This window comes from Astyanax mexicanus, chromosome 19, assembly GCF_023375975.1.
Source record: "Astyanax mexicanus isolate ESR-SI-001 chromosome 19, AstMex3_surface, whole genome shotgun sequence".
Taxonomy (NCBI): domain Eukaryota; kingdom Metazoa; phylum Chordata; class Actinopteri; order Characiformes; family Acestrorhamphidae; genus Astyanax; species Astyanax mexicanus.
In genome coordinates, this window is record NC_064426.1 from 17,526,163 (window position 1) to 17,545,100 (window position 18,938).

Below are 18,938 nucleotides of genomic sequence, written 5' to 3' on the forward strand. Positions count from 1 at the left end.
CTCCAGCGCTGTCATGAGTGAAGGGGGCCAGCAACCTACAAACAGCCTTAAGGATCCCACTGGACCAAGGGAGGGGCCGCAGAGCGCCCCCTACCGGACCCACAACTCAGAAATGCATACAGACCTAATGAGGGGGCCACACACATACACACACACACACACACTGCTGATGGTGTTGTGGAGGTAGTCAAGAAAACAGTGTGTGTCTCTGGAGGAATCAGCCGAGAGCTACAGTAGGTGACGGACACGAGTGTGTAGAGACCCCTGCAGAAGCTCTGCACAAGTAAGGGACACACTCTCACACTTACACTCACTCACACTCACACACACATACACATATAGACACCTTTAAAAAACAGCTTATTGTGAGTATGATTAATAAAACAATGGGAACATGTTGTAATACTATGGTTGAATGTAAAATGATTTGGTATTTAAATATTTATATATTTCTGCTCTCTCATATTAACATTAATATCCAGATTCAATATGAACAGGGCTGCTCTTTTATGTTTTAGCTTAGAATATGATCTAATCTGTTCATATTTATAGTTTGTAGGGTTTCTGGTCTAACATTAGGTTAATATCTCTCACAGATTACAGAATGGATGTGTGTGTGATTGTTTGTGTTTATAGTGTAGTAGCTCAGTGAATTTTATGTTTTCAAGAAATAAAAAAACAAAATAAACCATGTTATTTAGAATAAAAATGATATGTCTGAACATAAACTTGGAACAGTTCTAATGTAGATGTAGGGGTTACATATGCTACTTATGTATGTATATTCATGGACACTTTATAACACCTTAAACACACTGTAAGCCTGGATAAGTTAAATGTACTTTAATTATTTGAGGTAATTCAACTTTATGTTTAGTTACGATGCATAAATTGTTCATTTAATTGATCATTAATGTTATATTTTGAAGTTTAGGGTCCGCAAACGAAAACATATTTGTATTCAACTGTCTTTTTGATGTGATTTAAGTTAAATATCGAGTTGAAATACTCATAGAAACATTTTTGGAGAAATACAATGCTAGCTCAGAAAATGATGCGTGCTCTTACAGCCTACAACATAGAGACCAGCCAGGTAATCATAACATGTGATCCACAATTTAAATGTAAAGAAGCTTGGGTGTAACCGCTACACATTGTGAGTGTCACAAACTGGAGGACAGACCCTGTATGCAAATAGTTTGTGCCAAAAGACAATAGAAAAGAGGCAGCCAAACTCAGGGATCTCTGTTTAAGTGTATATTTTTTTCAGTACAAACTCATTGTGGGATTACAGTGTATTTCGGGTCCTTGAAGGTGCAGAACTTAAATAATAACTTCACAGTAGATATTGATTTATCCATAGAAGTAACAGAATATTCCTTAGTAAATACTGAATAATGTATAGTAGTTGCTGGTCAATGGATTGTATATACTGAACAATTCATATTGGATACTGATTTTTTTTAAGTAGACACTTTAATATTAATAGTACCTCCTAAAGAAATGAAAGTAGTTACTGAATAATTAATTGTATTAACAGTATAATCAAAGAATTAATAGTACATATTTTTTTACAGTACATACTAATCAAAGTCACATTAGATACTGAATAAACTGTAGTAAATATATAGTTTGTAGTAGATACTGAGAATTCATAGTAAATACATGAAATGATACTTAGTCTTATGTTGTAAAGGGAGATTTCAAACAGAGTAAATTCATAAAGGGGTTTTGGTGTAAAGAAACACAATCTTTTCAGAACTTAATTTGTTTTTTTGTGTTTTTTTTTACATTTTAACAGTTTTATTGTGCAGAAATAAAATTAAAGAGAGAAAACGTAGAATTTCCCTTAAAACTAATTATTTATTTAGAATCCTGTAGTTTTTAAAGGGATTGAGGTGCTAATCAGTGCGATGTTTTCTCAGTGACAGCAGCTACTGAACACACTGCGTGGAGATTTCTCAGTGAATAAACTCGGAGCTAATCCTGGGGGAGCATTAACTCAGCCCTCTGCTCCGTACGGCTCGTGCTCAAGTGACACGATGGTATTTCTGCTCTCCACAACAGGGGGACACGTCCAGCCCGACGAGCAGGGGGGCTAAGAGCAGAACTTTTTGCTTAGCCAGATAACTGAAGCCCCAGAAGCAGTTGTTTTCTACTGCAGGAGGGGTAAGAGGCATTCTAATAAAAAGAAATAATTATAGTCATTGCATTGTACAGTTAATATTGTTATTTTAGATTACACTACAATTTAACTGTAGTTAAACGAACCTCAGAGAGCTTAGAGCATGAACTTTACGTCTGAGACACCTGTAAATGTTAATAAAGCATTATATCATTAATAGTTTGATGTGGCAATGTTACAGGGAAAGTTATAGTTCATTCAAAATAATTCTAGATACTACAAAATTGTAGATACTAAACATATTATGGTAAATATTGAATATTTAATATTGTATCCTAAATAATTCCTAGTCAATAATGTATTATTTATGATAAATACTGAATAATTATGGTAGATACTGAATAATTCCTTATTCATAATAATAATAATAATAATAATAATAATAATAAATAATTATTCATAGTGTATACTGAGAAAAGCATAGCAGATACTGATTATTCCAAGTAGATAATAAATAATGCATGGCTCATACTGAATAGTTCATAGTGGATACTAAAGAATTCCTAGTAGATACTTAATACATAATGGTAACTTTTGAATAATTCATTTTGGACACTGAATCATTTGTAGTGGATACTGAGTATCTCAAAGCTAATGCTGAATAATTCCTAGGAGATACTGAATAATTTACGGTATGTATACTGGACAAAGCATAACTCATATTATACTACAGTTAGTTCCGACCCTGCAATGTGATTGGCTGAGGTGTTCTATAAGTGCCGTTATCAGCCGGTAATGCACTGTAATCTAATTTATTATATATATATAATATTACTCCGCCACGTACAGGTAACCTAACAACGATGCAGCGCTTACAAGTCAAACAGCGCCGCTACAAACAGAGCAGCAATGGAACTATTTTAACTCGCGGATTGTACATAACCAAACATATCGTATTTTCTCGTTTTCTTTATAAACAGCAATAATGGAACTGTGGTATAATCTCAATAATACACTCCAGGTTCGTGCTATAGCGTAAAATTGGCACTGCTGTGCTGATCTACAACTGCAGCATAGCAGTGCCAATATTACACGTTATAGCACGAACCTGGAGTGTATTATTGCTTAAGCATATCTTGAATAATTCCTAGTAGATACTGAATAATAATGCTAGATTCTGAATAATGTAATGGTTGATACTGAATAATTTCTAGTGGATACCGTGTAAAGCATAGCAGATGCTGATCATTTTGAGTAGATACTAAATACTTTATGGTTCATACTGAATAATTCTAATTGGATATTGAATAATTCAAAATTTATCCTGTATAATTTATAGTAAATACTGAATAAATCATAGTGGTTACTGGATAATTCATAGTGGATACAGAGCAAATCAGCAGATACTGAATATCGATTAGAATAATTGAATAATTTATTGACTAATTTATAATGAATACTAATAATTCAGGGTACTGATAATTTAGAGTAAATACTGGATAATTCATACTGCATATGGAGTGACTTGAAGTTAATATTAAGTAATTGATAGCAGATACTGAATGATTCCTTGTAGTTACTGAAAAATAATTAGTATTTACTGAAAGTAATCATATTAAATAAAACTAATGATTAAACTTGAAATCGTACTTTTTATAGATCTCCTCCGGGGCAGCACCTGCAAGCCGTCTAGGCCAGTGGGATGGACAGCCAAAGAAAAGCAGGAGAAGGAGGAGGAGGGTCAAGTGCAGACAGGAGACATTCAGAGGAGGATGAGGCCAGAGAGAGTGATAAGAGGAGCAAGGAGCAAAGGAACAAGGCGGAGAAGGGCGAGAAGGAGAAGGGTGAGAAGGAGAAAGGGAAGAGGGACAGCAGGAGGTCCAGCGGCTGGGGACTGAGCGAACGAATGGCCATCAATGTGTCTGGCATGCGGTATGAAACACAGCTGCGCACTCTGGCCCAGTTCCCCGACTCCTTACTGGGTGACCCAAACCGACGGGTGCGCTACTTCGACCCACTCCGAAATGAGCTCTTCCTGGACCGGAACCGGTTCTGCTTCGATGCCATCCTCTATTTCTACCAGTCCGGCGGACGCCTGCGCCGGCCAGCTAACGTACCACTAGACATTTTCATGGATGAGCTGCGCTTCTACGATCTGGGAGAGGATATCATGAACCGCTTCAAGGTAGAGCTGTTAACAAATGTTTATGTGATTGAACTGTATTCAAATTAAACCGGAAGTGGGTGTGGCTTATAGAGGAAATGGATATACAATATATAGTATTGAGACAACTGCTTGTTCATTGTTTCTTCCAAAAGCAAAAAAGGTGATATAAAAGAGTTTATAATGTTTTTGTTGGAGTAACTGTCCCCACTGTCCAGGGAAAGCTTTCTATAAGATTCTGGAATTTTGCTATTGCTGATGTTCAACACCCCACCTCATCCCCAACTCCCCAGCTTATCCAGCTACATCCAAGTACTGGATGCAGCAGTATCGTTCCTGACAATAGGTTAATGCAGGGGTGTCCAAACTTTTTTGTTGGGGGCCAGAAGGAGAAATATATTTGAAGTCACGGGCCACAGACTCTGTAATAAAACAAATAATGAAATATACCACTTTAAATAATAATAATAAATCTTTATCTATCTTTGACAGTGTTGTGTAAACTAAGATTTTTCAAATTGATGTTTCATTTCATGATGTCTCTTAATATTAAACCCCTTAATTCGGCAACTTTTAGACTCTTTTGCCCTTTTTCTGCACTTCAACTGCGCATTCTTGCCACTTTTAGACTCTTTGGCCCGTTTTTCTGCGCATTCTTGGCGCTTTTCGACTCTTTGGCCCGTTTTTCTGCGCTACAACTTTACCCTCTCCGCTTTTAGACTCTTTGGTCTGTTTCCCCACGCTACAAGTGAGCACTGTCTCTGCTTTTAGACTCTTTGGCCCGTTTTTCTGCGCTACAACTGCGCACTCTCTCCGCTTTTAGACTTTTTGGTCTGTTTGCCGCTCTACAACTGAGCACTCTCTCTGCTTTTAGACTCTTTGGCCTGTTTTTCTGCGCTACAACGGCGCACTCTCTCCGCTTTTAGACTCTTTGGCCTGTTTTTCTGTGCTACAACGGTGCACTCTCTCTCTCTCTGCTTGTAGACTCTTTGGGCCGTTTTTTATGCGTTACAACTGCGCACGCTCTCTGCTTTTAGGCTCTTTGGTCATTTTTCTGCGCTACAACTGCGCACTCTCTCTGCTTGTAGGCTCTTTGGCCCGTTTTTTATGCGTTACAACTGCGCACGCTCTCTGCTTTTAGACTCTTTGGCCTGCTTTTCTGTGCTACAACTTTACCCTCTCTGCTTTTAGACTCTTTGGTCTGTTTCCCACGCTACAACAGAGCACTCTCTGCTTTTAGACTCTTTGGCCCATTTTTCTGCGCTTCAATTGCGCATTCTCTCCGCTTTTAGACTCTTTGGCCAGTTTTTCTGCGCTACAACTGCGCACCCTCTCCGCTTTTAGACTCTTTGGCCCGTTTTTCTGCGCACTCTCTCCGCTTTTAGACTCTTTGGTCCGTTTTTCTGCGCTACAACTGTGCACTCTCGCTGCTTTAAGACTCTTTGGCCCATTTTTCTGCGCTACAACTGCGCACCCTCTCCGCTTTTAGACTCTTTGGCCCGTTTCTGACACTTAGCGTTCAAACTTTGAATCTCACATTATAAAAACCTGCTTAACAGCAGGCCACCTTTCATTCAATTTCTAAAATACCTCGCGGGCCGCTCCAAAAAAGGAAACGGGCCACAAATGTCCGGCGGGCCGTAGTTTGGCACCCCTGGGTTAATGTTTATCTGCTCTGAAGAGTCCTGTTTTATTGAATGTACTTTTCTACAGGGACTAGACAAGCTGTGTGTGTGTGTGTGTACCTGTGGGTAGAATTTATGTAGCTGAATGTATTCATTCAAAGGGATATACACAAACATTCTGACAATATTTTTAATTTAGTAAATAGTAACAGAGTAATTATAGTAATTAAATTGAGAGATATCATTGCAATAATTACAATGATTATCAATAAAATAACATCTGTGGCACTAAAAATGTACTGCCTTTTTAATTTATCTCAGAATTAAATATTAATATTATTATTTATTTATTTATTTACTTGGAATCAACTTTACTAAAAACACTAAGTGGAAACACAAGCAAAAAGGCCTGCTTCACTGTTGCATCATTTGCTGTTTAGTATGGATATCAACATTTGTCAGCTTGGCTGTGTTGCTATGCTAATACCTACTCAATGTATGGGCACTCTGGAGAGGAATATCAAGTTATTGGTGTTAAAATTCTTTATTTTCTTTCCTCCTCAAGATGTATATTAGTCTTACACATTCTACAAATATAGGAGTTTGATTTAGAAGCCCAGCTCAGCTGGTTGTTTACAAGTGCCTGCAGCTTTGCACAGCTCTGTAGTTTCATCTAGCATCTGAACAAGGAACTGTAGCTTCCTGTGACCAAGGAGTCTCTTTAGTGAGCCAGAGATGCTGTTATCACTAACTCACCAATATGATATAACTGTCTCACAGGATCAACTAAATTGCTGAGTAGTGGTGGGACAAAATACAGCCCTTGCCACAAAAATTCTCCAGATTCTCTAGATCTTTTGATATTATGGGCTGCAAATAATAAAATCTTTAAATTTCTTGCAGTTACACTTTGAGAAACATTCTTAAATTCGTCAACTGAGGCTTTCAGGGATGCTCCCATTATACCCAATCATGACACTCACCTGTTTTTAATTAACCTGTTCACCTGTGGAATGTTCCGAACGTGTTTTTTTTTTAGCATTCCTCTTTCCTAGTCCCACCCCCACACACTACTTCTTTGGAACATGTTGCAGGCATCAAATTTAAAATGAGTGAACATTTGCAAAAAAAAACAATGACGTTTATCCATTTGAACATTAAATTATTTGCAAATCATTGCATTGTTTTTATTTATGTTTTACACAACATCTTTGGAATTGGAGTTGTATCATTATGGCAAATTGTAGTATTTTTAATCAAAAAAGGAAGACCATTTTTAAAAATAAAACATAGGTGCTTGCCCTCCAGTTTGACTTACTAAATTCTGTGAAACTGACACTAATAAAAAAACATAATAATTGCTTATTTTTGAGTATTTTATTCTCTTCAGTTACACACAGATGTTGGGAAGTATTATAGAGAATTGCATACTCTCCTGTAATGTATGGATTCCTGTAATATTATCAAACATTGATAAATGTTTCCCTGTTCCCCAATAATCTTTTAATAATCTATCACACATATTATGACAAGATTGTCTGTAAACACACATATTATATAACAGATAATATAAAATTTGTTTTGATGGCCTCTATTATTTCAATTTGGCCTTTTTGACTTGCAGGAAGATGAAGGTTTCCCAAAGGAGGAGCCACGGCCGCTGCCAGACAATGAGCTCCAGAGGAAGCTGTGGATGCTGTTTGAGCACCCGGAGTCATCCGGAGGAGCACGCATCATCGCCATCATCAGTGTGATGGTCATCGTAGTGTCCATCCTCATCTTCTGCCTGGAGACACTGCCTGAATTCAGGAACGAGAGAGAGCTGAGAGAGGTGAGGAGAGAAAGACAGAGAGATGGCTTTAGATGGTCTGAGCTGAGCTTGAGACAAGCAGTGTATGTGCATGCATGTGCATGTCTTTATCAGCGGTGGGTGCTTAAATTGACTTTTATTTCATGATCTGTTGAAATGTTTTGTTTTGTCATGCATTTCAGGCTTCCAACACATTCCAAAAAGTTAACAAGCAAAAGAGGATAACAAGCAAAAATGTTTTAGGTGTTGTTTTCTCCCATTATTTCTGCAAACAGGTTTCAAGATACAAGATAGTACAGGGCTTTCATCACATTTACCATTTTAAAATTCTTTAAACAGCCTCTAATGGCGTTAGGGTACCGTCAGGTATTTGTTGCTCTTCTTTCTGTAGCCATGCTTTTGTAATGTGTTCTGTGTGGGGTCTTATCTAATTACTAATCCTAAATTATAACAAACCCAACCTTTTGGGAATGCGTTAAAGGGCTAAAATGCATAAATATATGTATATTAATATATAATTGTACCTAAAAAAGCTGAAAGCATGTAAAGTATTTCTCACACTATAAGGCTCATCGGTTTATAATGCGCACTATCAATGAATTTATTTTCTGGTTTATTTTCATACATAAGGCGCACTGGATCATAAGGCGCATTTCAAGAGACACTATAAGGAACTTCTAATTCAGCAGGTCTCACCGTTGGGTAGCTAACTAAGCTAAGTAAACAAAACTGAGCTAGCGCGGTTAGCAGCTAATGCTGCTCCAGCAGTGCTAGCCTGGGGTTAACAGCAGGCTACAGGCCGATTATAATCGCCTCTGAACGGGGAAATAGAGGTTAGTGACTAATGTTAATGCTATTCCAACCACTTTACTGAAACTCCTGTATTACGCTGCACTTAATCAGAGTGGCTTTACTGCTCCTTACAACTTAACAAGTAAAATTCATACGTAAGGCGCACTGGAGTATTTTAAGCGTGCCTTATAGTGCGCAAAAAATGCTGTAATAAAAATGGTGTGCAAAACCATACGGAAGCAATCTTCAGATGCCAAATTAGTTTTGGATGATTGACTACATTTGTTGTAAAGATAGCAGAGTCCAAAGCAAAGGGTCAACACAGAAACAGACATGAAGAGAGAAAGTAGGTGTAGACTTTACAACAGATAATTCTGGACGTCGTTAAATTTGATCCACTCAGATCAGAGGAAAGGAGGGACGAGATGGGAATGAGAGCAGGAAAACTGATAACTGAAGGGTATGTGATAGGCACCGGGTATTATTATTATAAATAGCAGTATTAATAGCATCTCTTTTTTTAGTCTGTGTGTCCTGTGTATTATATAAAAATGCAATAGTCTTACCACTGTACTGAAACAAGTGAATGTGACCATGAGCATCAGACTAAGAATCCTAAAACTGTTGATACTTTGCACCTTTTGAGGTCTTCTAAAAGCTTTTTGTTTGTGGAGGCATGATTCAAAATAAGTGGAGTTTTATAACGTAAATTTGGGAGTTTGATCCATGCCCTTACTCCTCCCACTCTCCAACCTATATAAACCCTCAATTTCTCTCTACCTGCGTGTCGAACAACATTGCACCCACCTCCATCTTTTCCAGCGAAGCTGCCCCGAACTCCTGCCCAATCATCTGAGTTTCTCTTTTCCTTCTCTTTCAGTCAAGGGCGTGGGAAAATACTAGCAAATTTGGTATAAAATGGAAATCAGTGAAAATTCCACACCTTCAATCTTAGAGTTTTATTTATATTTTCTAATCTGCACTTTTTAATCTGCCCCCTTTATTACTTTTTTTTTTCCATGTTTGTTACTCTTAAATGTTTCAGATCATCAAACTAATTTAAAGATTAGTTAAAGACAACACAAGTAAACCCAAAATGCAGTTTTTGAACAAAGGTTTTTATTAGGGAGGCAAAAAATCTAAACTTACATGACCCTGTGTGAAAAGTGATTCCATTTATCACAGCAAGTCTTCCAGCAGCAAATCTCAATTACTTTCTTTCTTATTTGTTTCAAAATTTCTTTGAATATTGGCATGATGTCTAGCTTTTGAGTATTTTTTGGCCTATTTCAGTTTGTCAGGCAGGTCTTATTTAAGTGATTTCTGATTGAGAACAGGTGTGGCAGTATCCAGGCCTGGGTGTGTCTAGAGGAATTGAACTCAGGTGTGATAAACCACAGTTATGGGGCAAACATTTTTTCACACAGAGCCATGAAGGTTTGGATTTTTTTCTCTTTTGGGTGTAGGAAAACATAATAAAAAGTACTTACCTTTGTTGAATAGCTCACCTCCACCCTCCTACAGCTTCCTGAGATACAGTAATTTTCTGCTTTTTGCCCAGCACTCTGTACAACGGCCGTATCGGGTCATATTTTCACATCGCTATCTAGGCTCAAAGTTGCTCCACACCTAATTGGTAGAATCCCGAGGGCCCTGACATTTAAACTGAGGAATTAATAACTTAGTTTTAATAAATAAAAACCTTGAAAGTTTGCATTTTGTCATCACAAATTTTGTCTTTTAGTAATATTTAGAATTTGCTTGAAGATCTGAAACATTTAAGAGTGACAGACAAGCAAAAAAAATTAATGAAAGGGGAAACCATTTTTTACACCACTGTATGTATCTGACCACTGTACTGAAACTAGTGAGAGTGAGTGAGAATGAGAGTGTGTAAGAGATATAGAGGAGAGTGAGGTGTGGAGTGTGCTATATCAGATTAGTTTCCTATCCGCTGTCCAAAAGCCCGGTCACCCCTCACTCGCCCAAAGCTCCACCTGTGCTTCTGTGTAGACTGGACAGATATTGATGAGCAGTAAACTACAGAGGGAGTAAAAGAGAGGGAGAGCAGGAGACAGCGAGAGAGAGAGAGACAGAGAGAGAGAGAGGTAGCAAGAAAGAGAGAGAGAGTGAGAGAGACAGAAAGAGGGAGACAGAGAGAAAGAGCGAGGGAGGGAGAGGGAGAAAGAGAGAGTCATTCTCAAGTTACATCTTAGAGATCTAAGGTGCTATATATAGAGGAAGGACGACCCTCAGCTCATCAACACAGAAACCAGAGTGTCCATAATGTTCATAAACACACCCACCCACCCACTCATGCACACACACAGACTGGAACAGATACTGGAAAGAGGATTTTAAAAAACATAATCTATTGGTTTCCCCAGGCTCCACCCACTAATGTTCTTTCAAAGTTACTGTTGTTCAGATAGACTTTATTAACCCTATATATTTAACCCTGAGAAATGTACCTCACGACTTTATACATTTCTACAGATGTCTTCTGAAAGCTGTGTTTGTGGAGGCATGATTCAAAATAATGTTCAAAAAGCATCTGCTCACTTACTTTGTCTAGCCTGCACTCTGCATGGTACTTAAATTATAAGTTTGGCCACTTTGACAAAATGCCACTTCAACAATCTGTGATGGTTGATTAAAGTCTGAACATGTACTGTGCTATACAGGGAGGGACTATTTACAACCCTAAATCAGACAAAAATGGACAATATGGACAGTGCAAACAAATAAAACACTTTTATTTCATTGCAGACAGTACAATACCAATATATTTCTGTGCATTTCAGGCCTGCAACACATTCCAAAAAAGTTGGGATGGTAAAGCGTTCCCCACTTAGCAATGTTATCACTCCTTCTCAGAACACTTAAAAGATGGTTTGGCAACAAGAATACCAATTGCCTGGTGCTGTGGGTCCTTGTGTGTGTGCAACGCAATAACGGTGCACATCCACTGGCACTTTTCTTCAACACATGTCGCCGTGACGGATCTTTTGGCTTGCCGCATGTGTCTGTGACGTTTTTGAATTTAAATGAAGTTTTAAGTAAACTACACTATAATCTAGAGTTCTATAAATCCATTTTTCACCATTTTTAGCCTCTCTTCTGTGTTTGCCAATATAGTAAGGGACGTCAGGGTTTTAAATTTGTCAGTTGCACACCTGTGTTTTCTGTTGCCAAGATAGCAATACACCAAAAATGTACCTGAAAACACCTCAATTCCAGACCACCACACCCATCAGCATATATTTATTTATAAGCTCTGTCACTATTTTAACAGCACAGGCTGGAAAATAGACTGTTTGCAGGGCGTAAGATAGGGCCTAAAGTGTTCAAGGTGTTATTTTTTCCTATTCTTTTTGAAACATGTCTTTAGATATGCTACAGTATGTCATTCCATTTCTCAGCGTGAGGCCGGCACTGTCTTGTTAAAAGACTGTGCGCAATGAAATAAAAATAAAAGTAAATAAAACATTTTTTTAAATTAGCATTTCCCATGCTGTCCCATCCTTTTCTGATTTGGGTTTGTAGTCTTTCGATGTGCATCAGTGATCATATTATTTTTATTATTTATTATTATTATCTACTTTTCCTCCTCTCCTCTCTACCCCTGTTCTTACATATTTCTCTCATTATTCATCTTCTCCTCCCTTCATCTCACAACATTTTTCCGTTTTCTTTCCATACTTCAGTTCTTTCTTCTTCTTTGCTTCTCTGCCCTCTTCTCTTTATTTTATTTACTCCAACCTTTTTTCTTCTTCTTTTTCAACTCTCCCTGTCTAACATGTCTTCTGAGCCTCATCTTCAGTTTATGTTTTGTCTTGTTTCTGTTTTCCTGGTTTAATCCCTCTATCTCTCTTCTTCTTTGTTCCTTTTTCTCCCATCCACATCTTCTCTTGCCAGCAAACCCCATCCCACCTCCATCACCCCACCACAAACTCCACAGTGCCGTTCCTTCCAGCCTCTCCCTTCCAGGACCCTTTCTTCATGGTGGAAACCATGTGTATCTGCTGGTTCTCCTTTGAACTTGTGATGCGATTCGCCTGCTCCCCCAGTAAGATGCACTTCTTTAAGGACGTCATGAACGTCATTGACTTCTTCGCCATCATTCCCTACTTTGTCACTCTGGGCACAGAGCTGGCCAAATCCAAAGGAGGAACGCCGTCCGTGTCTCTGGCCATTGTCAGGGTGATCCGTCTGGTCAGAGTCTTTCGGATATTCAAGCTGTCACGCCACTCCAAGGTAAGGAAACGCATCTTCACCAGTGTTGCTATCCACTAAAATACTTCCCTTGAAAAATGCAGTATTTCTACCAGAAAATTATCACACTTAAACGTTTTGTTTTAAAAAGGTTTAATTGCTTTGTGTACTGGATCAACACAAAAAGGTCAAAATAGGTATAGTTACACACAAAACTCCAAAAATGGGCTGGACAAAAGTATTGGCAAAAATGAACTGAAATCAATTTCTTCTTATAACCACATGTTTGGAGGCATTGTCATATTGGACATGTTGCACACCGTGGACAACAGAACATCAAGGTCTCTGGAGATGTACTTTAACCTAGAGATTGTAATATTTTTATAAAATTTTGGTTGTCAAGTACTCAGCCAGTTCTCCTCTTTCTATTCTCTATGCTTAGTGTGGCATACAAAGACACACAATGCTAACATTGTACCATAGGTGAGTTATTTACCCACAATTTTGAAAAAGGTGCCAATAATTTTGTCCGGCCCATTTTGGAATTTTAAGTAAATTTAAGTGAAATTTTATGTTGTCAGCGAGAGATAGGAAATAAACATGTTTATAACAAAATCATTTTTTGGGGTTAGTAGGAGTTCCCTTACTATCCCCAAGTCCTTAACCTATCCCAAAGGTATTAAACAAAGCACCATCATTCCAGAGAGAACAGTCCCACTGTTCCACAGCTTGAGCATGGTGCGAAAAGTGTCATGTGTTTATTTGCTCTAAAGAGTCCAATTCTATTAGCAGCACTTATCAGGCACTAGACAAGCTGTGTGTGCACATTTGCACATATGTGTCATGAACTGGGAGCAACTTGAAGTAGCTAAGTGTATTAATTAACGTGGGTGCGGGTGTGCTTGTATGTCGACTTGTGCAGTTTTTACAAATGTGGATATAGACCAATAGAAATGCTTTAAAACTACAAAATCTTTTTTACTCTGACTTCCACTAAAATGTACGATGCTTTTTATTACTGTAAAGTTGCTGTCTTGGAAATATGTGTTTTTGTGTATTTGATATATGGCCATAAATATGAAGATTAACATCTGTCTATTCAAATGACCTCCCCCTTTTCTACCTGAAGGGCCTGCAGATCCTGGGCCAGACCCTGAAGGCCAGCCTGAGGGAGCTGGCCCTGCTCATCTTCTTTCTCTTCATTGGAGTCATCCTTTTCTCCAGCTCTGTCTACTTCGCTGAGGTGGACAGCCAGGACACGTCCTTCACCAGCATCCCCGAAGCCTTTTGGTGGGCTGTAGTCTCCATGACCACGGTTGGGTACGGTGACATGTACCCAGTGACTGTCGGAGGGAAGCTGGTGGGGTCCATGTGTGCCATCGCAGGTGTGCTGACCATTTCATTGCCTGTTCCGGTCATCGTGTCTAACTTCAGCTACTTCTACCACCGAGAGACGGAGTCTGTGGATAGCCAAGAGTACACACACGTCAACACATCACTTTGGGAGAAGGAGGATGAGAGTGAAGGAGAGGGTGAGGGTGAACGAGAGAGGGTAAGAGAGGGGGAGGAGGAGGGCAATGCGGCCCTGGAAGGAGGAGAGGCACGCAGGGGGATCTGCGCGCCGATGAATGGGACACTACTGGCCGGCCTGTGTGCAGGAGAGCAGAGGAGGGGGAACATTCACTCACAAGAACCAATGGTCACTCAGGTCTAAGAAAGAGATAGAAAGAGAGAGGGAGTAAAGAAAAGAGGGAGAGATATAGCAAAAGAGAGACAGAGTACAGGCAGGTAAGGAAAGGGGTAATGGAAAGAGAGAGAGTTTAAAATGCTTTGGCAAATGAAAGACATCCTGTGGTTATGCCATAAAACCTCTCTCATAAAAATTTGCATTGAAACAGAGAGAGAGAGAGAAAGGGATGGTCAAGAGAGCAAAGTGAGGAGTGGCCGACAAACCTGCCTGGTTGAACACTGTCCAAATACTTCTGAGGGACCTGTGGACACAAGACTGAAAAGTCACAAAACACAAATAAAGCAGGAGCAAAAGGACAACACAGGAATCCTCCAGTCAGAGGCCTTCAACAAACACACACACACATTACTGCAGAACTAGCAAAATCTTTAAATATTTATATTTCTTATAACTGTGTTTCTACTTTTCTTATATTTATCATTTTAATATATTAAAAGAGTTGCAGTCAATTGTAGGATCAGTGTGGAAAACATGAATCGGCATGAATGAACAATCGCTGAAACTTAATAATAGTGGTTGGTGTAGCTTAGTCGCTAACAACCCCAGATACACTGTTAAACCGATGCAGTATCCGATTACAGAGCGCTATTTAAAAAGTTCTTTTTACTCAGGTTGTTCAACAGTAGGTATTGAGCTGGGCCAAATTAATAAATTAGCTCCGGATGAAACTAACTAATACTCTTTTGTAATAAAATCTTTAGACTACCCAGTTTGTTTACTTTTCCCATCTACACATTTCCTTACACTTGATGAGCAGCAGTTAGACTTTAGGGTCACTTTGGATCTGTGAAATTACATTATATAAAAACACAGTTCTATGTAAACTTACTTTTCGCATCTTTACTGGACACGGAAATATACCTGCATGTACAGCTTTGTAGGGGAGCGACTGCCTATTCGCATGCTCATGAAGAGACTCACATGATCACAATTTTAAAAACATGCTACATCTACACTCATGGGTGTAGTAGTCAGGAAGTGAGGTGTGTTCAGGTTTCAAATTTCTAATGTGTCCCTATTTTTGCGTCAGAAAACACAGGCGCGCCACTGACTGTCCATTCCGTAAGTGTGCTCAGCTCGAACACTAACACACGGACGTGCTAAATCCAGCTGCGTGATCCATAATTGAATGGTGCAATATAAATCACTTAAATTTGACCCAAGGAGTTTTAATCAGCAGATGGGAATAAACAGTAAACAAACTAAAAGGGAAGAGCTAAATATCTTATACATTACTTAATCAAGTTTTATCGTTTTTGAGGATCAATACAATATGTACTGTTGATGCAACTGAGAGACAAAAGTAAAGAAAGTGAGTCTGAAGAACTTTTGACTAAAGTAAGAGTTAACTCAAAATAACGCTCTTTAATCAGTCAGTGCATCATTTTAAGTTGGGCTGATTTTTCCTTTTTTAAAAACATTTTGGGCTGACTTTACATTTTCGTATAAAGTTTGATTATCTGACTGGACAAGCACACCACTCTATACTCTCCTGCCTGTGTAACATGATTCACATGTTAGAGTTCTGGAGAAGGTAACTGAAATAAATGTAAATATATAAAAAAAAGAAAAAGCTGAATTGCCAATGAAAAACCAACAGCCCACTCATTTCTGAGGTTAGAGTTAAAATAAGAAATCCAGTCTTAAAGAGCATAGTGAAAGAAATAGAAGAAAAAGCATTTACATAACCTAATATGATTTGTGTGTACATGTACAGTGTGTATGAAAGTGTGTTTTTTGTGTGAGTGTATGTGTGTGTATTTGGTACATAGGGTAAAGTTGTATCAAAAATGGATTTGCCCTAAAACCAGTGTGAACATTATTTTAAACGTATATTTAATAAAGATTTTCAGCACTTAAACAGAAATGAGTTTCTGCACAGATCTGTATTAGAAAAAAAAAAACACATATACACATCCAAACACATACAGTACAGAACAATGTAAATGCTGTTTAACACATTTTACTATTTTACATGAATAAATAAATGTATTTTTACAAAGTTTTGTAATAATATATTTACAAACAAATAATTCAGTTGTACATCAATAAATACATTTTTTTTAATGCATAGATAAAGTGTATTTACAAATTCTACATGATGGGAGATATTTATACGTAATGTGTTTTGATGTCTGTTTTATGCTATAATGATCCTATCATTTTACAAAAATAAGTAACATTGCCCATATGCAGTCAATATTAGGACACTGCATTAAAACTTTTGTTCAAAGTTTGCCAGAGAGCACATAGACAATGTCGAGGACTTGTGTGGTCCCTTTAGATGCTGTAGTTTGACATCGACTGTGTTAAAAGACAATTTTTACATCCTGTATGACATTTTAGGTTTGAAGGAGACTTGCAGTCTTGAATTTGATGTTTCAGTTTTCCGTGTTTAAATATATAACTTCTATCTGTTAATACTTTTAAAATGTAGATCAAATGTTCATATGTTCCAATGTGCTTAAAAAGACCAACGTTTTCACATGACTGTAATTTATATATAAATAAAATAAAATTAAATAATAATTTAGGATAAAAAAGAGCCAGTCACTGCAGGCCTCGTTTCTTCTTCTTTTTGTGCATGGAAGGACTAAAGATGGAGTGTGACACCAGGCCAGAGCCAAACGGGTCATTCTTATCGAGATCTACACTCGGGACACCCAGATCCTCTGTTTCACCCTCTTCCATAACTACCTGATTGTTCATCACTGGGAGGAAGTGGTAGAGTAAAGGGCCTCTCCTCCTCCCTGGCTTGTTTCCCTTAAAACGGAGTGAAACAGGAAGGCCGGTGTGTGGAGAGAGAAACAGTGTGTATGAATCCATCAGCAACTCTCTGAAGGTGCAATCTTCCTCAACATAATCCCTCTGGGGAAAGGAAAGAAAAGAAGGAATAATGAGACAAAACAGTAAAGTAAACGCTTATTTACACTCTTCAATAAAGTAAATTTGCGTTCTTCATTTCATCAACTCACCAGCAGTGCATTAAGCACTGTTAGCTTTTTTAGGATATCAGCATGAGAATGAGGATGAAGAGCAGCAAATGTATAGCAATAAGGAAAAGCAAAACAATAAACATGACAATGAGGAGCTAAAGGGAGAAGAAGATGATGATGATGATGATGATGATGATGATGATGATGCTGATAAAGAATGTGATGACGAGCAGCAGAAAGATGAGGAACATTATGAGGTGCAGAAATAGGAAAAGAATGATAATAATGAATAGAAGAATTAAGACCATGATGAAGAGAAGGATGAAGAACACAATGGAAAGAGCAGATGAATGAAGAACACAGTGCGAAAGAAAAGGAGAAGAAGCAAACATTAGGAGAATGAAGAAGGATGAAGAGTTTAATGAGTTTAATAAAGAATGAGAAGCCGAAGAATGAAAACATGATGATGAGAAGATAAGGAACATGATGAGGAGAAGAAGAATGAGGAGCATGATTATGAGGAGCAGTTAAACAAATAGTATAATGATGAGCAGAAGGAGGAAGAATATTATGTTTGGAAGCAAAAAGATCAAGAACATGATGTTGAGGAGCAGAAAGACAAAGAACAGAATAAGGAGCAGAAGGATGAAGAATATGATGCTGAGCATCAGAAAGATGAGGAATATGATGTTGAGGAGCAGAAGGATGAAGAATATAATGTTAAGGAGCAGAAAGATGAGGAACATGATGATAAGGAGCACAAGGATGAAGAATATGATGTTAAGCATCAGAAAGATGAAGAATATAATGTTGAGGAGCAGAAAGATAAGGGAACATGATGATAATTAGCAGAAGGATGAAGAATATGATGTTAAGCATTAGAAAGAGGAAGAATATGATGCGGAGAAGCAAAAGGATAAAGAACATGTTAATAAGGAGCAGAAGGATAAGGAACATGATGATAAGGAGCAGAAAGATGAAGAATATGATGTTGAGGAGCAGAAGGAGGAGGAACTTGATAAGGAGCAGAAGGACGAGGAATATATTTAGGATTAAAAAGATGAAGAATATGATGAAAAGGAGCAGAAGGATTAAGAACATGTTGATAAGGAGCAGAAGGATGAAGAATATGATGTTGAGCATCAGAAAGATGAAGAATATGATGCTGAGGAGCAGAATGGTGAGGAACATGATGATGAGGAGCAGAAGGATGAAAAATATGATGCTCAGGATCACAAAATCGAAGAATATGATGTTGAGGAGCAGAAGGATGAAAAATATGATGCTGAGCATTAAAAAGATGAAGAATATGATGTTGAAGAGCAGAAGGATGAGTATGATAAAGAACAGAAAGATAGAGAATATGATGTTCAGGATCAGAAAGATGAAGAATACATTGTTAAGGAGCAGAAAGATAAAGAACATAATGATGAGGAGCAGAGGGATGAAGACTGTAACTTAGAGGAGCAGGAGAGCCAGAAGGATAAAGTATAATAAAGACCAGAAGGATGAAGATTCCCA

General features: G+C 38.1%; 2 protein-coding genes across 4 annotated transcripts in view; one reads left to right on the forward strand and one right to left on the reverse strand.

Moving 5' to 3' along the window:
• Window positions 1–16,274, forward strand: kcna7 (potassium voltage-gated channel, shaker-related subfamily, member 7). Of its 2 annotated transcripts, XM_022672150.2 has the most exons (6): window positions 2–283; window positions 2,068–2,169; window positions 3,785–4,310; window positions 7,539–7,745; window positions 12,435–12,773; window positions 13,861–16,274. In XM_022672150.2, exons 3-6 carry the CDS (start codon window positions 3,828–3,830, stop codon window positions 14,443–14,445), a joined length of 1,614 nt encoding a protein of 537 aa, XP_022527871.2. In that variant the 5' UTR covers window positions 2–283; window positions 2,068–2,169; window positions 3,785–3,827; the 3' UTR covers window positions 14,446–16,274. The 2 variants fall into 2 exon arrangements, with proteins under 2 accessions (XP_022527874.2, XP_022527871.2); XM_022672153.2 differs by lacking the exon at window positions 2,068–2,169 and having other exon boundaries at window positions 1–283.
• The window catches only part of fgf21 (fibroblast growth factor 21), a 16,439-nt gene continuing 12,091 nt past the window's right edge, over window positions 14,591–18,938 (reverse strand). Inside the window, exons 5-6 of one of the 2 annotated variants that reach the window (XM_022672159.2) lie at window positions 17,179–17,349; window positions 14,591–14,722 (exon numbers count right to left, since the gene is read on the reverse strand). In XM_022672159.2, the coding sequence (XP_022527880.1) occupies window positions 14,606–14,722; window positions 17,179–17,349 (288 nt within the window). In that variant the 3' untranslated portion in view covers window positions 14,591–14,605. Of the gene's footprint in view, window positions 14,723–16,351; window positions 17,350–18,938 lie in introns of those variants that run through there. The other variant, XM_049468007.1, reaches the window with a different exon arrangement.

What these genes read in the sequence shown, in the direction of transcription:
- kcna7 (XM_022672153.2), top strand. Translation starts at nt 3,828, where the DNA reads ATGGACAGCCAAAGAAAAGCAGGAGAAGGAGGAGGAGGGTCAAGTGCA. An exon ending in ATATCATGAACCGCTTCAAG is followed by an intron (nt 4,311 to 7,538) that starts GTAGAGCTGTTA and finishes TTTGACTTGCAG; the next exon opens with GAAGATGAAGGTTTCCCAAA. An exon ending in ACGAGAGAGAGCTGAGAGAG is followed by an intron (nt 7,746 to 12,434) that starts GTGAGGAGAGAA and finishes TTCTCTTGCCAG; the next exon opens with CAAACCCCATCCCACCTCCA.